The sequence below is a fragment of the Marmota monax genome, unplaced genomic scaffold, assembly GCF_021218885.2.
Source record: "Marmota monax isolate L192 unplaced genomic scaffold, Marmota_monax_Labrador192_F-V1.1 WCK01_AAM20220418_F8-fsc00043, whole genome shotgun sequence".
In the NCBI taxonomy this organism is placed as follows: Eukaryota; Metazoa; Chordata; class Mammalia; order Rodentia; family Sciuridae; genus Marmota; species Marmota monax.
Window position 1 is genome coordinate 10,575,655 of NW_026691982.1, and position 27,948 is coordinate 10,603,602.

Consider the following 27,948-nt stretch of genomic DNA (forward strand, 5'->3'; position numbering starts at 1 on the left):
TACAAGAAGTCAGGTTTATTTCTGAATTATTCAGAAAGTACAAATGTATTCAAATCCTTGCAGTTATGAGTATAAACAGATATTAACATTTGCAGACCTTCCATAAAGAAGATACAACACTGAGTGATCTGTCCATCCAACCAGGTCACTGTTTCCTAAACTTACTGAACATCTATGTCCCTTTCTTTCTGACCTTTCCCTATCTGTTTAAACTATACTATAAATTCTGTTTCCCTAAAAGCAGCAATGATTGGCCTTTTCCAATAAAATTCTTTACTAGTAATGCCAATAAGCATACTTAGGACTCCTCATACAATGCTTTCTAGGAATTATAAATTGAGGAGCAGGGAAGAAGCAGCCAAGAGGTGGAAGCTACCAAATTCCTAGTTCTGAAAAGCAATGAGTGGGAGGAGAGATGTCCCACATAAAAAAAAGCGCATCATACACACATATAAAAAGCTGGTCTAATCAAGCACATGTATTAATTCTAACATCAATTTATATAAGTGTGTATTCACAAAAACATACATACAAACAAAAAGCAGAACAATGATGTCATATATTTTCTTTCTAAAACATTCGTATTAAAAGCAAAGTTAAAATAAAGTCACACAAATTTAACTTCTGTCCATGAAGGAATATCTGAATCTAACTTTCTAACCCATATAACTAAAAGAAAATATAATGTGTAAATCTAATTCATGAGGACACTAGAGGGTAAATAACATAGCCAGGACTTTGGAGATACAAGATAGGAAGAGGAAGAGAAGAATACTAAGATAAACTCAACATTTCTTCTTCCTCCAAGAATTCATATCACAGACTCAAAAATGTAAGGCCAAAATCTGACAGCTAGTGCTTACTTTAGCCTCTGATTGACAGAGGCAGAAAACATACTTCCTCAATCCTATGGGGAACCACACAATGAAAGCCAAGATCCTGAAAAGGAAAGAATGACCTGGACATATACCTATCTGCCATTTGCCATGTGATCCCTTTATCTTTGAAATTATTATCAAATCTTGGTCAGGAATGGCATCTCTCATTCATGAGGACTTTATTTGATAATTCCATCTCTTATATGAAAAAATGATTTTCATATGTTCTCTGCACAATGAAATGAATATAAAGTAAAGAAAAATACAACAGATTCAAGGCATGGAAAGAAAGAAAATAGAAAAGAAAATGATGAAAAGAATGGATGAGACAAAGAGGAAAAATATTAAAATTATACCTAATAAAATTAGGCATTACTTTAAGTATAGATTTTCTGACCATCTAAACTCAAATAACAGCACACTGTAACCAAAAAACCTTACCATAGTTATATTAATAATTCATAGTTTAGAATTTAAAGCAAGAAGCATTACTGAATAAAGAAATTGGTTACTTAAAAAAAGTAAAATCAACAACAAAAAAGATTAAATGATCCATATATATCCTCATGATGACATTAAAATAAATCAGCCTGAAAGACAAAAGATATAATCATGATAATGGAAGAAATACAATTGTCATTATTTTTAGATAACTTGTTACAAATAATTATAAGACTTTAACAAGGGTACTGGATATAGGCAATACATCCACATAGGAAAAAAATCTCTGCATTACAAATATTTTAATTATTGAATATATTTTTGTTCCAATTTATTATAAATGATGGCAGAATGCATTTCAATTCATAGTACACATATGGAGCACAATTTTTCATTTCTCTGGTTGTTCACAAAGTCAGTCACATCATTCATATCTTCATACATGTACCTAGGGTAATGATGTCCGTGTCATTCCACCATCTTTCCTATGCCTATGCCCTCTCCCTAATGTTCCCTTTCTTCCCCTTTATCCTATCCAAAGTTCCTCCATTCCTCCCATGATCCCCCCACCCCCATTATGGGTCAGCATCCACTTACCAGAGAAAACATTTGGCCTTTGGTTTGGGGGGAATGGCTCACCTCACTTAGCATGATATTCTCCAACTCCATCTGTTTACATGCAAATGCGAATATTTTTTCTCCTTTATGCATTACAAATATTAACCAAGTATTAATACCTATAATTAACTCAATATTAACAAATAGTTCATATCAACAATTATAATTGTTCTAAGATTATCACAAATGATTCAAAGGAGATATCCAATTACATGCCCAGAGGACTTCACAAACTTAATATGCAAATGACAAGAAAAAAGGGAAAAATGCTGAGGTTTATTAGTTGTCAACTAAATGAAAACTAACATAATGGAATACCATTACTGCTCATAAGGATGACTAATTAAAAAAAAAAAAAACATGGTAGCAGGTATTGAGGAGATACTGAGACAACAGGACCCCTTTCATTTACAAGAAATAAAGACTGGGAGAACAAAAATTTTCTATGTAAAAGTTTTTGAATGCATCTACTAAATTACAGAATAGGTATAGTTATGACCCAGCAATTTCACATTTGAATATGTGAAATGAATATGTACACCAAAAACTACAAGTTTATTTTTTGAAACTCAGAAATGAAGAAACAATATAAATTTACATCAGCAATATAATGTAGCTTTAAAATTGGCATATTGAGAGCTGGGGATATAGCTCAGTTGGTAGAGTGCTGGCCTTGCATACACAAGACCCAGGTTCAATCCCCAACACATCAACAAGAACAACAACCAAAAAGTTTCATTATACAATATACATGTATGAAGATGTAAAGAAAAGAAAAGAAAATTATAGCATCTTCAGGTTAAAAAAAAAGACAAATAAAAAAAGACAGTGAAACAAATACACAAATAAATTGAGATGAATGACAACCTCACAATAGAGAATGACACAAATGTACCTTTAAAGGAAGATGGCTCACAAGCAAGAACATATTATCACTTCAAATCCCAAGGGATTACTGCATAAAAAAAAAAGCAATCAGAAAAAATAAACATTTCTCTATGAGGAGGATGGGTAGTGACTGGGAAGTTTCCTCTAAACCGGAAGCAACATAGGTGGTATATACATGGAGATTTTCTTGCTAAAATATCATGGAATGCAACACAAAGTTACATTACATATATGCTCTTATTTCAGAGGGAAACACTTCCTTCAAATCAATAACCTCCAACAAATAAGAAAATAAGACACAGATAGATGATGTATGGAGAATATGTAATAACAATGAAGTAAGTACTCAAAAGAACTACAACTGACACAGTGCTGCCATAGAACCCACAATAAACTCCCTCTTTCCAATTCCAATGGACATGTGTTTGGTCAGAAATCTAAAATGAAATGACCATACTACCCTCCTGGAAATATTTGTTCCTTTGCACTAATTGTCCATGTATCTCTTAGTGTTTTTTTTTTCTATAGCAACATTGTATGCACTTGAGGCTAGGTTGTTGTCTGTGGTACTTTTCTTTTTTCATACTATTTACTTACCTGATCTTATCAAGTTCTTTCCCTTTACCTGTTATTTCATTGCTGATTCCTCCATAATGTATATCATTTGTATCAACACTACTTGAATTTTGTATACAAACATTAAACTGCCTATTTAATCCCCTCCAATGTAAAACTTCAAAATAAGGTTCTCAAACTTTCCTCTGAAACAGTTTCCAAATAGCTTCTCTTACTAAAACTTATTCAATTAATTAAGAAATTAAATTATTCCTAATTCACCTTTTTAATTCATGGGCTCAACCAATCTATAAGCAAGTGACAGCAGGAAGACCTCTAGAATATATCTCAATTGTTTTTATTTTTGTGTATTTGCCCAAAGATAGTTTTGGGGAGAACTGCAATTTCCTCCAAGTCTTCTCCCTACTGTAAACCAAACCTGACTCCATGCCATTTCCTCTCAAACTACCAGAATATGTATTACAGCAATCACTTCAACTTATTCACCAAAACTCTGCTCACTTCTTTCTGCTTTTGTGACAAAAATCTGAATTTGCTACCTTTCTTAGATTATGTTAATGATGTGCCCTTTCAAATATCCTTCAACAGGAAAAAGAACACCAAACCAATGTATCTGTATTTTACTCTGAAGCATGACACCTATCCTAAGCTCTACTATAAGATTATTTGTGATTCTATGAAAAGGAGATTCAGGCATCACTTTAAAGACTTCATCATTTAACCATCCATATCAACAAATCTCATTGTTATTAATCCATATGAATGAGTACACATCTCTCCATAAAATGTCCCTGTAGTGCATGGACAGTTTATTCCTTCTATGGGTGGGTGGGCTCCATGAAAATAGCAGGCCTCTGCAGACAAGCAGCTCTAATAGCTGGTTCTGCCTGTGGATGTGCCAGCTGACTGTGGAAACTCAACAGCCAATTTCTGCTCCAAGTGCTCCAGTGTTCTGAATCCAAAGGACAAAATGAATCTCAGAAAACCCCATAGCAGCTTCTGCCAGTGGGCTCTGCTATGGGCTGTATATATACCTCTTGGGTCAACATTATTGGTCCAAATTTCTGTTAATGTTTTTGCAAAAGTACCCACACAATTGGTTAGCTCTTGAGTCTGAACCTTTAACTCTGCCCTCCCTTCAGTTCCCCATTCACCATCTCACCATGGTACTGGGGGGCAGAGCCCAGAGACAGGCCCAAGGAACCTGACTCCCCTGGGTCCTGTCCAGCTTTGCAGGACAGACTGGGCCAAGGGCCCAACACAACTGTTTGCATTCCAGCCCATCCAGAGCCACTCCTGGAAGAGCAGGCTAAGCAATAAGTGGAGTAATAACTAATAACTTCCATTCTCAAAAGTATAACTAATACCAGCATCAATGGATACATACTTAAAAAAACCTCCATTTATTTGTGCATAATTTTAATAGTAGATAACTGTGTATTAGCTTGTTTATAAAGTAGACAAATATCTCAGAGCCACCAGGCAGGGAAACACACACACCACACACACACACACACACACACACACACACCCTTATCTGTATTGCCTTGATATTTAAGTTTGGACAACAGTATTTTCAAAATGTACCATATTCAGGGCTGAATATGTGATTACCTTTAGTTCATAGTCTAGACATAAATGCCTTCATAATATTTAAGACTGCTTGTTACATGATTGCAGCTTTAAGAAAGCAAAGGTAAATCTTGACCAGATAATTTAGCAAAGAATACAACAAAAGCAGCATTAAGAGAATTTTATACTACAAACCTTCAAGTTGCTACTAAATGAGATTTCTTTGAAATATAGATCAATTGAACTAGATTACTGAATTTTAGCTCCTGTCAACATCATAACAAAATACATATAAAATTGTTCACTGGTCTTAACTCCACACTTCTATCTGCTACCGTGTTATTTATGTTCCTTGATTTACCATGCAGATCTAAAAAAGGCACATTCAAGGAGGGCTTACAACACATGACTTCTGAAACTTTACATCAAGGTATTTTTGAAACTCAAGCCAGGAAAAGGATGCCATCAAAGGCATATCTCTAATGAACTTCATATCATAGAAGGTTTGGTATTTAATACTGATATAAAAAGAAAGATCTACAAATCAGAATGACCTATAAAAGAAAATGCCTACAAATTGATAAGACTAGGACCTCTGAGAATTAAAATCCCAATAAAAATGATGTCTGGTGCCTTGACAGTTAACTTCCAACCTTTGCAAATGTAATGCACTGTGTCAGAGCAGGGAAATCATTTGACAATGTTTATTAAAAGATAAGAAAAAATATTAATTTTCTCCCAAAGCTATAAAATATTTTCAATCCTGTTCATAGTAAATCTATGTCAGAATAAACACACTTGAAGATAAAACACAACAGATCCTTAATATTATTTTCTATGTCACATGCTTTTTATACTATTTTTACCAAAAAAAAATAGAAAAAACTTCAAAATAATATAATTTATAATGACAGTATACAATATTTGCTCATCAATTCTAGTATTTCCTTTTTCTTTCCCCAAAGCAATCTGCTCCAATGGAATAAAATCTCCTGTCATTTTGCAAATTCTGAGAGGCCATTTTTATTATGTCCTTCTGATATCCTTTTTGAAGATATATAGCACATGAGAAGAAAATCCTTCCACCGTTTATTCCCCTGATTTTATTTTCTCACTTTTGTTTCTAATATGCTGAAGTTCAACACAATAATCCAAAAGTTTTCAGCACTTTCTGCTGGCATTACTATTTGAAAATTTCTTTCCCATAAGCAATAAGGTATATAAACAAATGATACATTCTTTTTTTTCTAAAGAATACATTTCAAGGGGTTGGAGTTTTGGCTCTGTATTAGAACACTTGCCTCCCACATGTGAGTTACTTGGTTTGATCCTCAACATCACATGAAAATAAAGACATTGTGTCCATCTACAACGAAAAATAAAAAAGAAAACATTTAAATCATTTATATCATTTTATAGCAAAGGAAGATTCCACAAGCATGTCCTGTTCTGTGAATCAATCAATTCCAAAGGAAAGTAGATGTGGTGTTAATTCCAGTGCCTGGAAATCCTGATGCAGGCTCACCAGATGATGAAAACTGAGGTATGCAGTATATAGGGGCCAACATGGCATTCAGTAGCTTTAGGGCATGTCAAAATTCACAACTACCCCATAGTCAATGACAGCAAACACCTTCCCTGTTCTTGCCTCTGAACATTAACTTGCCTTTCTACCTTTCCTTCAAAGTAGGCGCACTCTTCTGGAAACAAAGTCCAAACAGAAACAACCTCCCATGAGTATACAACAGAAACCACAGTTGTCTTTTTACAGGATTTCAATCCATGTAGGCCATGTTTGAGACTTATTTACAACCATAGGAGACTGTTAACTCTTCTTGCTTAATGAAAGGACAAAACAACATATTTGCATATGCAAAAGCAGGTGCTGTAACAGGTTTTGCTACTCTTAAACTTAAAGAGGTTTATCTACAACAGTTGTTACAAAGGCATTGGTGCTCTGATGGGCAGTCAAAACCTCACCATTTGTACATGTGTGTTCTAAATGACAATGCAATTAAAAACTAATTGATACATCTTCTCTCATCTTTTTACATATCTGTATAAAGCAATATTGGGTTATTTTACCAATCAATCCAGGATAAAAAAAAGTAAAAGAGGAATGCTGCCATCTAAAAGTAATGTGTACATTTGATCATTTCAAGACAATCCTTTTTACCATTGTCATATAGTATAAGGGAACAGATACTGAATTTTAATCTAGTATTATTACATAGAGAAAAATTTTCACAATCTTAATAATTTCAATTTCTGAGATAAGGAACTAAAATAACTGCATTTTCTGATTTCTGCCACCTTAATTGTTTTCCTTAATTAATTTATTTTCAAGTTAGTTTTGGATCTAAAAATAATGTAATTTTATGCATTGGTTTTTACCTCTAACTTTTAGCTTCAATTCAGACAGTACATTATTTTCTACTTAGGTTGCAATTTCCTTTATGAGGCTACTTCCACACTGCAAAGGCCGAGTTTGATCATGAACCCTCACTGACCAGAATGGCTTGCTTTTGACATATACTTAAGTATAGTATATGTCCCAAGCTCCAAGTTGGATGTTCTTTCTATGGTCTAATTTGCTTGTCAAAAGATGTCACAATTACAGATATACACCATCTATGTAAACTTAGCATTACATGAAATAAATTATTATTTTCTGCACTTTTTTATTTTTCAAAATAGACAATCTCTAATAAATGTAAAAGAATTGAAGAGTTCAAGTAAACTTAACTATAAATAAAATAACCTGGCACATGATTGAAAAAAAATACATACACATATAGACACCTTTAAATTTATTATCCATCATCAATACCAAAAACCTTGTCTCCTGTTTAAAAGAACAGAGATAGCATGAAGTTCCACATTTTCAAATTGACTTAAAATAATGAACAACTTATTAAACAGAAGATTTCCAACAACAAAATTTATATCAAATTTGTTATGAAAACTAATCTTTGCAATATGAGGGTAAAACATCCACTTATTCCAAATGTTTCTGCAACTTCAACTGTATAGTTCTGAAATTTAGTATTAACATCCAGGAATGTTAAGAACTTGCTACAACAGTTGTTTGCAAAAGTTTTTATCTATTTGTTTTTATGATGGGAAGGTGGTATCTGACAATGGAAAGGAAGAAAGTCTACACCTACAGTCAACTGATTAAAAATTTCCCCCCTTTTTTTCCTTTGTTTTGTTACTTAAACATTTAAAAATCAAAATACCATTTAGTCAAAAAAAAAAGGTATTTAGTGGCTGTTTCTAACAACTGAGATGAGACATCATTATGACTCCTTCAAAGACTTTCCAAATTTTTTAAAACTAAAATTATTTATTCAATAGGTTGTAACTGCCTTTTCTGAGCCACACTAATTCATATTGTGAATAAATATTTAGACTATATTTTAAATGTGTACAATGTACTTGAGGGAATGCCACAGTTCCAGGATGTCATGTAAATACAATCTGATCAAAAACATCCCACTTTTACATAAAAGCCCAGCTAAGAAACACAACAGTTCAGCCAAGAAGAGAAAATTGTTAACCAGGAAAACTGTAGCCCCAGCCCCAGCAACTATTTTTTAAAATATTTTTTTAGTTTTGATGGACACAGTACCTTTATCTATTTATTTTTACATGGTGCTGAGGATTGAACCCAATGCCTCATACATGTGAGGCAAGCGCTCTGTCATCAAGCCTCAATCCCAGCCCATAAACTATTTTTACTATCATTCTATGTTAGTTTTAAAATGTCCTCTCAAATAATCCATATTTTCTTTAGAACAGTAGAATACTCACTTTCACCAGTTTTCTTTGTCGCCAGCATCTTGGGTATTCTGTCTTTTGTATTTGAGGAAACCTCTCCTGGGTGGCACTGCCTTCACTGCTACTGGAGTAGCTAGGTTTGAGTTGTATTTTGACAAAATCTAAAACAAGCAAATTTTTTTTTTTCTGTCAAGTCATATGAATAACATAACAAATATAGAAAATGTTAGAAAACATTCAAGAAAAGCCATGGAAAATTAAAGGTTATTTAAAACACTTATTTAGCATGCCTGCAGACATTCAACAGCAATGAAAACATTGAGATATTAGAAATTTAACTGGATGTAAAGGTTTGAAAGGCATTATCCTCATTAACTGAGGATAATGCAACCAATACATCCCCAAGAGCAAGTAAGCCTTTACAAGCTGAAGCTGTTAGGGAAAAATCTGAAACAATGTTTAAAAGAAAGCTCATCAGTTATAAAGATCATAAAAGGAAACTCTGAAATGTCAGCATCCTTTTCCTACACAAAGAAGTGACATTAAAGCTGGGCATGGTGGTGCATGCCTATAATCCCAGTGACGTGAGAGGCTGAGGCAGGAGGATCACAAGTTCAAAGCCAGCCTCTGCAAAAGTGTGGTGCTAAGCAACTCAGTGAGACCCTGTCTCTAAATAAAAATAGGGCTGGGGATGTGGCTCAGTGGTCGCATGCCCCTGGGCTGAATCCCCAGTAAACTCCCTGTCCCCCAAAAAGAAGTGACATAAAGGGGTTGGGTTTGTAGCTTAGTGGTAGAGTGCTTGCCTAGGATATTGAGGCACTGGGTTTGATCCTCAGCATCACATAAAAACAAACGAGTAAAATAGTTATTGTGTCTATCTACAAATAAAAAAATACATATTATTAAAAAAAGAAGTGACATTAAATACAAGGCTTTGTTCCTTTCAAATAGAATTGAGAAGAATGAACCATGGGAACATGCTATACTCATTCAACTATTGTAGGTATTGCCCAGAAAAGCAGAAAAGACAGGATAAGAAATAATTAAATATCTTATCCTGGGTCAATTCTGATGACATTTGGTTATTTTCCCAAGTAGCTCAATTCTGATGACATTTAGTTAATTTCCCAAGTGGTTATCCTTCTTATGGCTTTTCTTAAGCCAGGAACCTTTCTAGAGTAGTTACTGAGACTTCTATGTGCCAGCTGGGCATGTTGGTGCAGGCCTGTAATCCCAGTGGCTTGGCAGGCTGAGGCAGGAGGACTGCAAATTCAAAGCCAGGCTCAGCAGCTTAGTGAGACCTTGCCTCAAAATAAAAAATAAAAAGGGCATGCGGGCGTGGTGGCACATGCCTGTAATCCCAATGGCTTGGGAGGCTGAGACAGGAGGATAATGAGTTCAAAGCCAGCCTAAGCAAGGTGAGGCGCTCAGCAACTCAGTGAGACCCTGTCTCTAAATAAAATACAAAATAGGGCTGGGGATGTGGCTCAGTGGTTGAGTGCCTCTGGGTTCAATCCCTGGGACCAAAACAAACAAAATTCACGTGCCTAAGCAATACCAGCCAAACACTCTGTTAAAGAAGAGGATTGTCAAAGAAATCAGACTGGTTATTTAGTACAGTTGGCAGTTAGAAATTAGTAGTAAGACTGGCAAATTTACATTCAAAAATCAGATATTTACATGTAAACCAGTGTTTCTCAAGCTGAGGCCCAAGAAGCCTCAAGTTCAAGAAACTGATATGTAATTAATGATACCCTGCTCTGAAGAATTGAGGGTGAATGACATTTCTGACTTTGTCTGCAACACTTCTAATGGAATAATGGTCAGTGTGGAAATCATAGCTGAACAATATTGATAAGAATACATTTCAAAGGTAAAGAGAAACATGCCCCATTGGTATAACATCCCTAAAAATGTGGGAAGCTCATTAAAAATATGGGAAGTCACTAGCTTATACTAAGCTCAGAAACCAGGTGTTCTTAGGAGGGCCTATCTGCCTAGAATTTAGATTGTGTCAACACTAAAGAGCCAGCACATTAGCCTAATGACAAGACAGCTTACATGCAGTTTCAAGTCTTTAATATCAGAAAAAAATAAAATTGTCTTAAAAAATAACCTGGAGAATATCCTCTGGAATTGCAGTTATTTCTGGGGGTGTAGGTGTTCTAAGTAGATTCTCGTAAGAAGAAATTGTAGGAGAAAAGGGATCCATAAAATTCTCAAAGCACTCATCTGATTTTAAAACTAGTGGAGTGTAATCTTCAACTTCCACATCATTTGATGAATTATTTATTTTTGGTAATGGATAATTTGTGGACACCTAGAAAATAAAAATAAATCATTGAGTTATAGCAGTAATTTAAAAATTAAACAGTGATAGTTCTGTTGGGGTCCCTGAGTAAGCCCCCAAATGACCCTCTTCTTCTATAACTCTGTTCTAAACAAAACCGAAGAAGACAAAGAAATGGCATAAGCTGGACAAAATACCATCTTCGTTACCAATAAAAGAACCAACGTAAGAACTAAATGGAATGTTGGCTAAACTCCAGATTTAGATGAAATGTTGCCATTTCAGGCAACACTAAACTGGGCCAGATGAGAATCCTAGCATGATAAGCAAGTGTTTCCACACCCCCTAGCAAACAGGCTCACCCCCAAGAAGAAGAAAGCAGATATGAAGGAAGCTCAACTTGCAGTTTTCATGCTAAATTAACTACCTGGGTAAATTACTCCATCTCCCCAGGGCCAGAGTTATTAATTAAAAAAGAAGTTAAGATTCTCAGGTCAGCAGGGTACCTTCCACATGAATAGAAACATGAGAAGTAAGTTCATTGTAAATGGCAAGTGCCAGCAGACAGATAACCTGACACTTCAACTGATAACCCAGCACTGCGTTTGTCTACAGCTGCACTGGCCAATATTTAAGTCACAGGGGCTAAATAAATATAAATTAACTAAAATTAAACAAAGTCTTAAGAAATTAAAAATCAGTTCCTCAGATCAGTAGCCATATTTTAAAGCCCCCCAAACTACATGTAATTAGTGGCTACCATATTTAATATCATAGATTATAATTTCCATCACTCCAGATAGTTCTGTTGGATATCCCACTACAGTAGTGGTCGTCTAAAATACTGGTTGTCTTAAGTGTTCATACTGACTCTAAAGAATAATAAGGTTGCGGGGCTGGGGATGTGGCTCAAGCGGTAGCACGCTCGCCTGGCATGCGTGCGGCCCGGGTTCGATCCTCAGCACCACATACAAAGATGTTGTGAACTGAAAAATAAATACTAAAAAATTCTCTCTAAAAAAAAAAAGAATAATAAGGTTGGGCTGGGGATGTAGCTCAGTGGTAGAGCACCTGCCTAGAGTGCGTGAGGCCCTGGGTCTGATCCCCAGCACCACAAAACAAACAAAAATAATAAACTGATGTGGTTTGATTATAATAAATTTGTTACCTAGAAAAATTTGGAGAGGAAAAAAAACCATTAAAACACTCATAAACCTGTTGCCCAGAGAACTATATTTCTACTCATTCATTTTTCTTAAAATATATACATCAATGTGTTGTATAAACAACACATACATGTAATTTTTCATATGATTAAATATTTCTTGAAAATACTCCTTAATCTGTTTTCATCTGGTTTTACGGAGATGCCTTATTGAGTTCTTCTTATCTTTCATTTGATATTTTAAATTATTTCCCTTTTTCGTATTTCTTCCTATAACTTGTTATGAATCTTTATCCTAGGTGGCTTTAGGACAAATTCTGACACATGATTAAAAGGTATAATTTTTTTTTTAAAGTTCTTGATCTATGCTGGTAAAACACCCTCAAGAAATACATTGTAATCTCTCCTGATTTATCTAAGTTTCTAAAGTAGACTGAAATGAGAACCTCTTGGGAGTCAGGAGAGGGTTATCAAGGAACACAAGGAATCTTTTAGGGATGATGCATATATTCTTTTTTCTTTTTTGTGTTGGTAGTTTTATAAATTAATACATATGTCAAAATATAATTCTGTACTCCAAATATATGTAGTTTATTTCATGTCAATTATTCCTTCCTAATGCTGATTTAAAAATAAATAAAAATCCTATTTCTCTTTAAGGAAGGAAAACAAAAACCTAGGTTTTATGTGAGTTAGAAAACAAACAAAAACAGACCGTTGGAGTCTGGAAGCAGTATCTGAGTCATTAGGAGAAAGATTAGAGCTTTCAATTCTATAGGCATTTACCACAGCTGTGCTGTTCTTTGTGGAAGGAATTTTCAAACCAGGAGTGCAGAATGTAGGTGCCAATGGAGAATTTGTGCACTCGACATCTAGAAGACACACAAAATGTTCATGAAAATGAAGATTTGAAAACAAACAGAAGATTTCAACTTTTAAATTGTAAGTATTGTCAATATAATTTGTGCTTTTGTGTGTGTGTGTGTGTGTGTGGTGCTGGGGATTGGAATTCAGAGCACTGTGTTATTAAGTACACCCCCCATGTGCTTTACTATTATTATTTTTTTAATATTTATTTTTAGTTTTAGGTGGACACAATATCTTTATTTTATTTTTATGTGGTGCTGAGGATCAAACCCAGTGCCTCATGTATGCTAGGCAAGCACTCTACCACTGAGCCACAACCCCAGCCCCATGTGCTTTATTATTAATAACTTTAAAAATGTAAGTGTAATCTAAGCATGGTGGTACACACCTGTAATCCTACAAACTCAGGAGGCTGAGGTAGGAGGACTACAAGTTTGAGGCCAACCTCAGCAACTTAGTGATACCCTATCTTAAAAAATGGGCTAGGGATGTAGCTCAGTGGCAAATCACCCCTAGATTCAATCCCCAGTATTAAAAAAAGAAAAAAGAAAAAGAAAGAATGCTCAGCAGGATATTAAACACAATATTGAAGAAAAATAACTCTCAATCTAGTGATCTTTACCCAACTAAATTATCATTCAAGAATGAGTTTAAGCCAGGAGTGGTGGTACATGCCTTTAATTCCTGCAGCTGGGGAGGCTGAGGCAGGAGGATTGCAAGTGCAAAGTCAGCCTTATGAAAAGCAAGGTGCTCAGCAATCAGTGAGACCCTGTCTCTAAATAAAATACAAAACAGGGCTGAGGATGTGGCTCAGTGGTCAAGTGCTCCTGAGTCCAGATACCGGTACAAAAAGAAAAAAAATATCAGTTTAAACCAGGTGTGGTGGTTCACATCTGTAATCCTAGCAACTCAGGAGGCTGAGGTAGGAGGACGGAAAGTGCAATGCCAGCCTCAGCAATTTAGTGAGAACTTGTCTCAAAAAACAAAAAGTGTTGGGGATATAGCTCAGTGGAAGGGTGCCCCCTAGGTTTGACCCCCAGAACCCCCCACCACATACAAAAGGCAAAAACCCCAGCTAAATCCAGAAGAAGTGAGTGGGCTATAGCAAACAATGTAAGCTATAAATAAACTACTGCATTTTATTAAGTATGGGCTATGAAAATGTTAATAAAGATACTCTTGTGGGATAAAAACAGGGTCAAACCAAAATACAATAACTTTAACAAAGTTCCCTTTAACTAGATTACTTTTTTCTATTCCCCCAATAAACACATTACCTCTGATTTACTACAGGATTTTAATAAGCAGTCTATTCTTTAATAAATCCATTCCACTTTCAGGAGTTCTTCATTTTCTAAAATGTTTACATACTTCATTGGGAATTGAGTTGAGCTATAAGCTACTATGAGTCAGTTATATTTTTTAAACCTGTTTAAGTGAACAGTACTTATTAATTTAATAACATAATTTAATTACATGTCAGTGAAATTAGTACAATAAGAACTTTTCTGAAAATATGTCCAAAACTTTGGAAAGATCTGATAAAGACATTTTAAAACTCTACCAATAAATTTGGTATAGATCAGACAGCAATAAATAATTATTCAGAGAAATCATAAAACTCTAGGATTTATTTTGTATTTTCTTTTTTTTTTTAATTTTTATTGTTGGTTGTTCAAAACATTACATAGTTCTTGACATATCATATTTCACACTTTGATTCAAGTGGGTTATGAACTCCCATTTTTACCCTGTATACAGATTGCAGAATCACATCGGTTACACATCCACTGATTTACATATTGCCATATTAGTGTCTGTTTATTTTGTATTTTCATTAAAAAAAACAACAACAATGTTTTTCTGGGTTCAATCCCTAGCGCACGCATACACACACACAAAACAAACCTGCATGAATATTTTATTTAAGTTATTGAACCATTTAAAAAAATTTGAAATGATAGCTGGTGTATTCTGGGTGTGATTTATGTAAGAAAGATAATGTATAACTCTAACCAATAGGTTCAAGCTAAACTAAAAGAAAAAAAAGTACTACGGCTCTACATCAAGATTGGTGAAAGAATACATATGTCTTAAGTTAAAACGTTAGAAACAAAAAAGCTGACAAATACTAAACATAATCCAAAATAATATTAAAAACACACCAGAAAATTTTATATTTCTCTTGCATGAAGTCATGCTTACCCTGAATGGGATGGTATTTTTATAAAATTCGATATTACAAATTAAAAAGATATGGAAAACTATAAAATGTCTAAGGTGATAGAACCATTTCTTTTTAATACTGTTTAAGTTGTAGATAAAAGTAAGCTTGATGTTTGCACTCACCACTTTTTTCCAGCTGCTGAATTATGGGGCCAGGAGTAACAGAAAAATTATTGGTCATGGGTTCTCTTTCTAGGGTCTTCTCACTGGTGTGGTTCAGAGGGAAATTATAAAGTAAAAAAAAATTAACATTAAACCTCTGGGATAAAACTTAATTCTTATTACATAACATAAATTTGGACTAGTTCAGTTCTCTTTTATGGACAAGATGCCCCATGGAACATTTTTCTTTCTCTTTTATTCTTCTATTGGGGAATAAACTTGGGGCATTTGACCATAGAACTACATCCCCAGTCCTTTTTCTATTTTTTATTTTGAGACAGTCTTTCTAAATTGCTGAGGCTAGCCTTGAACTTGTAATCCTACTCCCTCCTAATTCACTGGGATTACAAGTATATGCCACCCTGCCTGGCCCTTTAAGAAAATGAACAACAAAACATTTAAGTATCCATCCACCCATCCACTCGTCCGTCCGTCCGTCCGTCCATCCCCATGGTTCAAAAGAGGTTAACAACCTCTGACTTAAAGGAAAGCTATAAATTCTCATTACTTCAAATAAAGGAACTGCATACTTCATAACTTCAAAATCATAAAGTAGAACTTTACAACTAGTACACAGATACAGATTAAGAATTTGTTGCCAGGCACAGGTGGCGCATGCCTGTAATCCCAGCAGCTCAGGATGCTGAGGCAAGAGGATTACAAATTCAAAGCCAGCCTCAGCATCTGGAGAGGTGCTAAGCAACTCGGTGAGACCCTGTCTCTAAATAAAATACAAAATAGGGTTAGGGGTGTGGCTCAGAGGTCTAGTGCCCCTGAGTTCAATCCTTGGTACCCACCTCCCCCTCAAAAAAAAAAAAACTTGTCATTTTTTTTTTCAAGACTAAAATTACTGGTAGATCAAGTGTATTTTCTTTGATTGTTTAATATATAAAATTGCTACTTCTACTTTTTAAGCAAATATTTACTTTTGATCTACCTATAATTTATTTTGACATGAGGTAAAAATTACTTGATCTTTTCCCACTTAACCAATTATCCCAGAATAATTTACTGAATAATCTTTACTTCAAAAATACCTTTATTATATATTTATATTATTTTGTCCTTAGATACTGTTTGCTATTTTTTTATTTATATTCGACAGCAGAATGCATTACAATTCTTATTTCATATATAGAGCACAATTTTTCATATCTCTGGTTGTATACAAAGCATATTCACACCAATTCATGTCTTCATACATGTACTTTGGATAATAAAGATCACCACATTCCACCATCATTAATTACCCCATGCCCACTCCCTTCCCCTCCAACCCCTCTGCCCTATCTAGAGTTTGTCTATTCATCCCTTGCTCCCTCTCCCTATCCCACTATGAATCAGCCTCCTTATAGCAAAGAAAACATTCGGCATTTGGTTTTTTGGTATTGGCTAACTTCACTTAACATTATCTTCTCTAACTCCATCCATTTACCTGCAAATGCCATGATTTTATTCTCTTTTATTTCTGAGTAATATTCCATTGTGTATATATGCCATATATTTTTTTATCCATCTATTGAAAGGCATCTAGGTTGGTTCCACAGTTTAGCTATTGTGAATTGTGCTGCAATAAATATTGATGTGGCTGTGTCCCTGTAGTATGCTGTTTTTAAGTCCTTTGGGTATAGACCAAGAAGAGGGATAGCTGGGTCAAATGGTGGTTCCATTCCCAATTTTCCAAGAAATCTCTATACTGTTTTCCACGTTGGCTGCACCAATTTGCAGTCCTACCAGCAATGTATGAGTGTGTACACCCCAACCCATCCTTGCCAACATTTATTGTTGTCTGTATGCATAATAGCTGCCATTGTGACTGGAGTGAGATGAAATCTTAGAGTAGTTTTGATTTGTATTTCTCTAATTGCTTGTGATGATGAACATTTTTTCATGTATTTGATGCTATTTTAATCAGTGGCGTGTTCATTGTAACTCACATGGTTTTAATTAGCATTTCAACACTAATCACATCCAGATCTTTTAAATCTAGTACTGAATTCACATTAAGCTTCAAATTATTATTAAAATATTTAAGAGGAAATAAATATTTACAGGCACCTCAAAAATCAACATGCACACACATTGCCTTTTCCCACAAGCTGCAGGTATTCTTACCTTAGTTGCTTTCCCTAGCATCATCCCAAGGCAATAAACCAGAAATCTGGGGTTTATCCTAGACCCTCCGCTCTAACCAAAGCAATCACAAACTCTTATTAATTTTACTCCTTTAATTTTTTCTCCTTTCCTATTTCCATAAATATCATCTTTTTTCAGGCTTGTATCATGATTCCTTCTATGTAGCCTCTCATCTAAAGAAACCAACAGTTTGTAGTTCATTTTAAATGAAAAACGTTTGAAACATTGCATCGAGGACAAAAATTAATAAATACAAAATATTTAGGAAATAAAATTAAAATGTACCTTTTAATAAAGTTGCTTACCTTTTAATATTCTTCACATTTTTAAGTCCCATTGTATAATCTTCATTTAAACAGAAAGTATGTTCAGAGATACCAAAATGTTCTACATTAAGAGTTACACACTCAAAATCATCCATTTTTAGAGCACATTTTGGAGTTTTTAGTATTTTAACTAGTGACTGACTGGTAGGTGGAGTTTGAATTTCAGGCTCTTCCTTATGGTTGTTTACTACCTGTGGAGGGTTTGGTAAAACTTGGGATATCATATATCGCTCAAGTCCAAAATCCGAAAGTTGTGGACTACGTGGAATCTTCTTAGAAACAGAACTGCTTGGAACAGAAGGATCAAACATATCATCCTTCACGTCAGGCTTTTCAAAATTCTCACATTTAGCCATCTCTTGGGTAGAGTTAGTGAGTTCTTGCTCACAAACTAGGAGGAAGAATCAAAGAGGTAACATTCTGGTAACAGCAGAACAGAACATCTTAAATTCTATTTCATGGGCTGGAGTTGTGGCTAAGCCGTAGAGCGCTGCCTCGCACGTTCGAGACCCTGGGTTCAATCCTCAGCACCACATAAAAATATATAAGTGAAATAAAGGTATTGTGTCCAACTACAACTAAAAAATAAATATTAAAAAAAATTCTGTTTCAATTATCCCTTCAGTAATTTTCTGGTATGTACCTCTTACTCATATGCCATTTTGATCATATATTAGAGAGGGAAAGCAAACTAAAGTGTTAAAGATGAAAAATCAATACTCCCAAATTAAAGGCCAATTTCCTTCTTCGATTAATGTGCTTTACCAGTTTTTCTTAATATATTCTGACACCATTCTATCATTAATTAGTGTGAAATTAATTAAGTGTAGAATCAGCTCTCTTCTAGATTTAACACAATGTATAGTGGTATTTTAAAACATTAATTTTCAGATGCTTAAATTAAAAAGGAAAGGCTACTACACAAAAATAATTTTATCTTATTTCAGTCTGGAACACCTTTATCAAAAAACCCAGTTGAGAAGATAATGGGAGAACATTTGAAACATACATACTATCTCAACCATCTATAGATTTTATACTATGATTACATGGCTTCTGAATCTTGGAAGAGTTTCTCATTCACTGAATTCTGTTCTGGTTTTGTGCTTTCTGTAAATTCTAAGAAATGTTACAAGAGTTGCCAAAAATCTGTTGTATTTATCACAGAGCTATCATTGATAAGATTAATAAAATAAGACCATCACCATTATTAATGCTTAATCAATGATAGAACTATATTCCCATTTCCCAAGGGAGGAAAAACAATTCAGAGAAATTATTCAAGGTCACACGTTATACTGGGAGAGCAAATATTTGAATGTGTGGCTGTTTCACAAGAAATACTTTATACTTTGTATTATACCATGTGCACTACTTAATACACCTTCCAAACATATCCTCCAATTTTTTTTTTTTTGACATTGAACCCACAGCCTCATACATGCTAAGCAAGTACACGTATGAACTGCATCCCAATACATATTTACTGAATTTAATTAATGTTTTATTTATGTACAAAGACCATTTTTTAAAAGAATTTTTTTGTTGTTGTAGATGGCCAGCATGCCTTTATTTTATTTGCTTATTTTTTTGTATGTGGTGCGAAGGATCAAACCCAGTGCCTCATGCGTGCTAGGCAATCACTCTGCCACTAAGCCACAGCCCCAGCCCCTACAAAGACCATTTTATTACAGAAATGAAGACAATGAAGCATATTAAAGTTAGTCATTTGTTCATCTAGAAGTATGAGCAGAACAATAACAGCTAATAATTGAATGATGGACAGGCCAGGCATTGTTCTAAGCAAATTTTATGTCATTTAGTCTTTACACAATGCAAACTCATAAAGCACCCCTGCCTTACAAATGAAAAACTGAGACACAAGGTTAAGTAATTTGCCAAGATAATACAGCAAGTAGTGGCAGAATAAAGATTTGCACTAAGGTAATTTGGCTACAATGTGCTATACTACCCTGCATTAGAATTTTAGAACTAAAAAAGGACTTTACTGATTTATATAGCCAAAATCGCTCATTAGATAGAAAAGGAAACTGAACATAGAAAAATGAAATAGCATGCTGTAAAGTTTCTCAGCTATTTATTGGCAGAATCGACTAGAAATTATTCTAAGTTGTACTTCTTCATTTACAAAGGTCAGAGGTCTTTCATGTAGCATGATGCTGGTTCTCATTTAGCATGGTGAAAAAGAGAGCAAAACCCATTTTTCTATTGTGTCACTGACCAGCACATAATGAGTACTGAATAAATGTTTATGAAATGATATTCATATAATGGCAGACATAGAACTAAAAACTATGGCCAAGCCTACAGTTGTTATCATGTTGCCTTTTTAAATACTAAGCCATATTCTATAAAATGAAAGTCAAACAAACCTGAACTTTCCTTGACACGCGGATTATATCCATACTTCTGGAAAAACTCTCTTATTTTTATGATATCCGCTGAATTTTTTTTCATCAATATTTTTGCTGCCTTTATGAAACCAATGTTTTCTTGACTTTCCAATCTTGCTTTATCAAGAAGAATATTAACATCATCCTTTCATGAGGAAAGAAAATATATTACAATTTCTCTAAGTTCTACTTAAGCTAAAAAAAATTACCACAGAAATACAACAAATTAATATCGTAGGATTAATACCTTTAAAGTCTGGACTTCTGAATGAAGATCATGTAAAATTCCCACTGGATAATCATCAAAGTCTTCAATACATGTTGAAAGAAAAAAAAAGTTCAATAAATACAAGAAAAATAAGGAAGAAAAAATTAAAATAAAAAGATTAAATGTAGTTTCTTAAAATCCTTGTAGATATTTACTTATAATTTATCTCTTGTCAACTGCTAAAAAAAAAAAAAAAGACTATTCTTTAAAACCTTTATTGAACCATAACATAATACAGCTGTAACAAAAAATCTTAAGTATATAGCTTGAGGAACTTCACAAATTGTTAGCTGGATAACCAGCCCTCAGCTCAATAAATAAGAAAAGAAGAGAAGGGGAAGGGAAAGAGGATTACTAAAATTTGACAAGCCCACTTTTAGTCCCTCTCTTCCCTTGTTGAGAGCCATAGACAACTCAAGATGGCACTTTGCCAAGAGGAATGGTTTGAGAAGTAATACCAGCGAGCCATTAAGATAACGGAGATTCCTTAATGTCTGACTGCTGTGTCTAGATTATGTCAATTAAATTAAGCTGTGTATAATTAAGATGATGAGGATTCCTTATTGGTTGACTGCTGTATCTAGTTTATGTTAATTAAGTTAAGCTGTGTTTTCAGTTGTGCATATATACCCCTACTGTCCTACAATAAAGCGGCTCCTGCTCCTGCTGTATCAATCTTCAAAGTTCCTTGTCACTCACCCCCCCCCCTCCCCCAACCCGGTTACTTTACTGCAGCCAGACTGCAGCAGATGGCGGCCCGTCTGGGGAGCCCCGGGACACTTGGGGGTAAGACGGGAGCAAATCTGCTCATCCCTAAGCAGATAGGGTGAGAGGAAGAATGGCCATTTTGAGAAAAAGGAGAGGATAGATACAGTATATTTGTGTCTTGTTTTGTCTTGGTGTGTTGTATTGTCCTTGTGATGAAAATATGGAAGGGGTGTTAAGTAAATTACTAAGGGAAGGAGGCACCCCAGTGGAACCAAGGGCAGTTAGGGCCCAGGAACTCTAGTCAGGAAGAGGAAGAAGGTTCAGAGGAGGAAGGACTATCAAGAAAGGAATTGCAAAAGGCTACTACTGAATACTTTTCGTTACCGGAGGATGCGTGAAGCGGCGCAGTGGCTGCTGAGTGTGCGAGCCGGTCACAGCACAGCAAGGACTTTCCAAGCGGGAGCTGGGACCCGCCCCCCCCCCACCCCCCACAGCGGAGCGGGACACCACTGCTGCAGCCCAAATCCAGACCTGACCAGGAGGCACGGTCTCCCAGGCTCTTGCTCCCTGTGCCCAGTGGCAGTTTGAGTCTGGGACACTCCCTGGGGCCGTCTGGGGCTGCCCAGGACACTACAGCCATGGCTCAGGGCGGATTCCTCATCACCCCCCTCCCTTACTTTGCTGCATCCAGACTTCGACATTCCCCCCAAGGGTAAACCTTACTCTGAATTCTAAAACCATGAAGTGTTTTACCTGCTTATGAACTTTCTTTAATGAACTCAGATAATATGTATTTTTTTGTGACTGTCTTTTTTCATTCAACATTTTACATGACATTCCTCTGTTCTTATCTAATCCATCCATGTTCGTTGCTAAACAATATTCCGCTCTACAATATATCTATTCTATTGTTAAAACTATTATGAATATTCTTGCTTTGAATTTTTCTAGAACATCTTTTTTAAAAAAATATTTATCATATGGTTCTTTAGTTTGTTAATTGCAGTGTTTGGGATTGCGCGTGCTAGGCAAGTGCACTACCACTGAGCCACATCCAGCCTTAGCATGTCTTTGGGGTAAAGAATTGTGCATATATTGGCAACAAAGACCTAGAATATGTGCTGTATTATGGGTTATACATATATTTAATTCTAGTACATAATGCCAGATGGTTTTCCAACTTGCTGTTACCATTTACACTCCCAACAGCAGTGCATGCCAGTTCCAGTTTTTACACATCTTTACAAACACTTGGTACTTTCCTCTTTTCAATTTTAGTTATCCTAATAGCTATGCAATTGTACTATATTGGGATTTAATTTTCATTTCCTTGATGACTAATACATTTGATACTTTTTCATATACTTAATGACTATATGAAGATAATTTGAAGTAAGGCTTGAATTTTTATATGGTATTATCTGCCTTTTTCTTATTAATTTGTAGGTTTATTTTGGGGTGGGGGTACTGGGAATTGAACACAGGAGCACTAAACCACTGAGCCACATCCCCAGTCCTTTTTTTTTTTTTAAAATTTTGAGACTGGGTCTCACCAAAATTGCTTAGGGCCTCGCTAGATTCCGAGGCTGGCTTTGATCTCGCAGTCCTCCTACATCAGCCTGCCCAGGCACTGGGATTACTGGCACATGCCACCATGCCCAGCTACTCTATACATTTTGGATATAAGTCTTCTGTCAGAAACATGTATTATAATATCTTCCACTCTTTACATTGCCTTTCCACTCCTTTTTTTTTTTTTTTTTTTTTTGTACTAGGGATTGAACTCGAGGGCACTTGACCACTGAGCCACATCCCCAGCCCTATTTTGTATTTTTATTAGAGACAGGGTCTCACTGAGTTGCTTAGCACCTCGCTTTTTTGCAGGCTGGCTTTGAATTTGCCATCCTCCTGCTCCTCCTGAGTGGCTGGGATTGCAGGCATGCACCATCACGCCTGGCTTCCACTCTCTTAATTTTAATAATGTGTGTGTGGGGGGGGGCAGGGTTGCTGTCAATTAAACAAAGGGTCACACACTAATTAGTTAAGCACTCTATCACTGAGCTATATCCCTCCTTTTTTTATTTTGTGAAAGGTCAAGCTAATTGGCCAGGTTTGGCCAAGTTAGCCTTAAACCTGTGATCCTCCTATCAGCCTCCTAAGTAGCTGAAATTACACACATGGGCCACCATATATAATTTCTTAATCCTAAAGTAGTCCTATTTGCCGAATTTTCCCTTTATGATGAATACTTTTTATTTCCTACTTTAAAAATCCTTGCCAATTATAATACATATTTTTTTCATGTTTTCTTTTAACAGCTTTATGTTTTTTTCTTTTGCATTTAGAGTTATAACCATCTGGAATTTTTTTTTTTTTTTTTTTTTTTTTGTACAGAATACAGTAAGGATCAAGATTCCATTCTTTTCTTCTATGTAGATAACCATCCAATCAACCTGACACTGCTTCCTCAAAAGACATTTTTGAGTTGGGAATGTAGCTCAGTGACAGAAGACTTGCCGAGCATGCATGAGGTTCAATACCCAGCATTGTTTAAAAAAAAAAAAAAAAAAATATCCTGTACTCACTGCACTGTCTCTTTTGTCATTAATCAGTTGGTCACATAGTGATTAAAAGTAGTTTTTAAAAGAACTCTATTTCTCTTTTCCGAAACACATTCATTTTGATGATCTCTTTCTTTAGCTGTTAGGAGTTCCCAATTTTCATTAGGGAAATGCAAATGTGCAGTGGCCCAGGCCTGTCAACCCTGATACTCTTGAGGCTGAGTCAGGAGGATGCTGAGTTTGAGGTTCGAATCTAGCTTATGCAACATAACAAAATCCCCTTCTCAAAAAAAAAAAAAAAAAAATCCCCAAAAACCCCAACCATGATGAGATTCCACTTCATACACACTAGAGTAACTACAATCAAAAAGACAGATAATAACAAACAAATATTGATGGGGATGTGGAGAAACTGTAACCCTCATTGCTGATGCAAATGAAAATGGTGCAGCTACTTTGGAAAGCAAATTTGCCTTTCTTCATAAAATTAAATATAGGATTACCATGCAATTCCACCTCTAGATTTGGATATGTGTGTGTGTATATATATATATATATCCAAAAGAACAAAAAAAGTGTTCATATAAAAATTTGCACATAATTTTTTTTTTTTTTTGAGAGAATTTTTTAATTTCGGCGGACACAACATCTTTGTATGTGGTGCTGAGGATCGAACCGGGGCCACACGCATGCCAGGAGAGCGTGCTACCGCTTGAGCCACATCCCCAGCCCACACATAAATGTTTATAACTGCATTATTTACAACAGCTTGAAATAAAAACAACCCAAGTCTGATGAGCAGATGAACAAAATTTGGTATATCCATACAATTGAATATTATTCAGCAATAAAATGAAATACTGACACACATTACAACATGAATAAACATGGAAAAATTATGCTAAATGAAATAAGCCAGTATTTCAGTCACAAGAGACTACATGTTATGAGATTCCATTATATGAAATGTTCAGAATAAGCAAATCCAAAACAGAAAATAGATTAATGGTTACCTAAAGCTAGTGTGGTGGGTGGGGATATGGTTATGGGGAAGAATGGAGGCATGGAGGATTGTTTTGGAAGTGACAAAAATTTAAACTTTTTATTATGACAGTTGCACAAATCTGTGAATATACTAAAAATCACCGAACTAATTCTTTTAGAGTAAGTTCTATTATATGTAAAATGACATCTCAAAGATATTTAATAGTCAATCAATTTGAGTAGGGTGTGGTGGTGCATGTTTGTAATCCCAGTGACTCAGGAGGCTGAGGCAGGAAGATACCAAGTTCAAGGCCAGCCTCAGCAACTCAGTTGGGTCATAAACTTAGCAAGACACTGCCTCAAAAAAAAAAAAAAAAAAAAAGAGAAATAATAAAAAGGGGGCTGGGGATGTGGCTCAAGCAGTAGCGCGCTCGCCTGGCATGTGTGCGGCCTGGGTTCGATCCTCAGCACCACATACAAATAAAGATGTTGTGTCTGCCGAAAACTAAAAAAAATAAATATTAAAAAATTCTCTCTCAAAAAAAAATAATAATAAAAAGGTTTGGGAATATGGCTCAGTAGTTAAACACCTCTGGGTTCAATCCCAGGTACCAAAAAAAGTCAGTCAATTTGGGGCTGGAGGTGTGGCTCTGCACTGGGTTCATTCCTCAGCGCCACAGAAAAATAAAGGTATTGTGTCCAACTACAACTAAAAAAAAAAATAATATTTTTTTAAAAAATCAAGGGCTGGGGTTGTGGCTCAGCTGTAGAGCGCTCACCTAGCATGTGCTAGGCCCTGGGTTTGATCCTCAGCACCACATAAAAATAAATAAAATAAAGGTACTGTGTCCAACTACAATTAAAAAATAAATACTTTTTAAGAAAGTCAATCAATTCAATGATTCATCAATGTAATCATAAAAGGTGAAATTGTGATCATTTTCTCTAATTACCACAATTTCATTTTTTCTATAATACATACCAACAGTACTCTTGAGTGCTAGTGTTTGTGTTGGCAATATAATTTACTGGGGAAAATACAGACGTTTATTGTAACTGTGGACACTACAGGTAAGACAAAAGTCACTACACATGTATAAAGAACAATGCTAAATAGCTGCATTTTAAAAAAGAAATTAACTTTTTACATGGTTTTTACTGATAAGCACAAAACACGACTTGAAGGCACATCATGTATAAATGTGTGTACATTTATGAGCTCAACCTGGCAATTTAGGATTTTATTCATAAGGGCTGTTCTCTCTTTTACAATAATAGTAATTAACATAATAACAAGCTACTTTCATCACATGAGAAGAACACTACAGTGGGTTGGGGTTGTGGCTCAGTGGTAGAGTGCTGGCCTCATATGTGTGAAGCACTGGGTTCGATTCTCAGCACCACATATAAATAAGTGAATAAAATAAAGGTCCACCACCAACTAAAAAAATAATAATTAAAAAAGAACAGCACTATGGTTATCCATGGAACTAAAACCGGACACATCTATGCAATTGAGGAGCATAAGAATAAATCACGTCCCATAAATAGTTCAATTATTATGTGTCCATTAAAAAAGAAATCATAAATGTGGCACTTGCATCCCGCAGAGCTATGTTAACGACAAACGTTGAGCATTTCGATAGACGCAGCATCCGCACCGGTATCTCTCTCCAAGCACTTCTAGCCACTGTCAGTAAATAAGCTCTTCGGTCAATCGGTACATTTTTAGTAGCGGGTACCCTTCCGGCCGCCGCCCGGGGCCGGTCCGAGTAGCGGCGAAACTCACCAAATGCGGCTGAAAAGCGGAGACCCTCACCTGGCCCGGCCTGCCCGCCCGCCCGCCCGCCTCACTCACCGCTTTCCTCTCCGTCCAGGGCTCGCTGCAGCCGGGCCGTCTCGCAGTCTAGTGTGCTGGCCAGAGACCGCAACTTGCAGTAGAAGCTCTGGATCGGGTCCATGGGTGAAGGCAGATGAACAAGAACCTAGGAGCCAGCGGATAAACCTACGCTACGGATCCCTCCAAACCCGCCACTAATTTGAATCTGTAAATGCCGGAAACGTCCTTGCTTCTGCGCAGGCGCAAAAGTCTTCTCTCGTGAGAGCTGAAGTATCACGAGAAGGTCCCGGGTGACCCCGAGAGGCTCACGTGCTTCCATATAGCGTTTGCTGGCCGCGGCAGGGTCGCCAAGTTCTTGGTGAGTGGCTGGGCTCTATGGGTGCGAGGAGAGGCCTTTTCCTCCACTTTAGACTGGTTCCTGTCGCTGTATTGCGGGGGCGGGGGTGAGTGCGCATTTTTGGCTGCTAGGACTAGAATCGCCCGTGGCGTGTGAGCCCGGATTGCGAGCCCTCTTCTCCTCTGGCCCGGCGGTCTCCAGCTTGTGTCTCTAGCTCTGTGCCCTTTCCTCAGCAGACACCATGTTCCTCACTGCTCTTCTCTGCCGCAATCGCATTCCTGGAAGGCAGTGGATCGGGAAGCACCGGCGGCCGCGGGGGGTGTCTTTGTTGGCGAAGCAGAACATGATCCGTCGCCTGGAGATCGAGGCGGAGAACCACTACTGGTTGAGCATGCCCTACATGACGGCGGAGCAGGAGTACGGCCACGCCAGCGTGCGCAGGGCACAGGCTTTCGAGGCCATCAAGGCGGCCAACACTTCCAAGTTTCCCCCACATAGATTTGTTGCAGATCAGCTCAACCATCTCAATGTCACCAAGAAATGGTCCTAACCCTGAGCCATCATCTGCCCTGTCTTTACCTGATCCTGGAACAAAAACCAAGCCAAAAAAAAAAAAAAAAAAAAAAAACAACCCTGTAGTTTCTATGTACATGTGAGACTTCAGGCCAGAATCTTTTTAAAAACAAACAAACATGAGCTTAGTCAAAACGCCTTGATATTTAAAAAAAAACCTAATCACTGACCTAATGTGTTTTGTTTCTTTAACCTGATAGGGAGAGATCAGGGATTTCCTGAGTCATTAATGATATAAACTATTTTACATGGAAGCTTAATAAAACTACGAACTATGATTTGGGGTCTTGGCTTCAGTGGATCTGATAGGGCTTTATTGTGCAACAATAGTTTGTCTA

The 27,948-nt window shown here is 36.2% G+C and overlaps 2 protein-coding genes across 3 annotated transcripts; one reads left to right on the forward strand and one right to left on the reverse strand.

The window, feature by feature from the left end:
• Ska3 (spindle and kinetochore associated complex subunit 3) lies at positions 1–26,973 on the reverse strand. The gene is made up of 9 exons (XM_046447789.2): positions 26,719–26,973; positions 20,587–20,648; positions 20,319–20,484; positions 17,905–18,316; positions 15,425–15,507; positions 12,995–13,080; positions 10,870–11,073; positions 8,787–8,914; positions 1–6,339 (listed from the first exon to the last, which is right to left on the reverse strand). Exons 1-8 carry the CDS (start codon positions 26,819–26,821, stop codon positions 8,789–8,791), a joined length of 1,242 nt encoding a protein of 413 aa, XP_046303745.1. The 5' UTR covers positions 26,822–26,973; the 3' UTR covers positions 1–6,339; positions 8,787–8,788.
• On the forward strand, positions 26,929–27,888 carry Mrpl57 (mitochondrial ribosomal protein L57). Of its 2 annotated transcripts, none has more exons than XM_046447803.2 (2): positions 26,929–27,058; positions 27,274–27,888. In XM_046447803.2, exon 2 carries the CDS (start codon positions 27,279–27,281, stop codon positions 27,585–27,587), a length of 309 nt encoding a protein of 102 aa, XP_046303759.1. In that variant the 5' UTR covers positions 26,929–27,058; positions 27,274–27,278; the 3' UTR covers positions 27,588–27,888. The 2 variants fall into 2 exon arrangements, with proteins under 2 accessions (XP_046303759.1, XP_046303766.1); XM_046447810.2 differs by having other exon boundaries at positions 26,930–27,058; positions 27,271–27,888.
• The last annotated feature ends 60 nt before the right edge of the window (positions 27,889–27,948 follow it).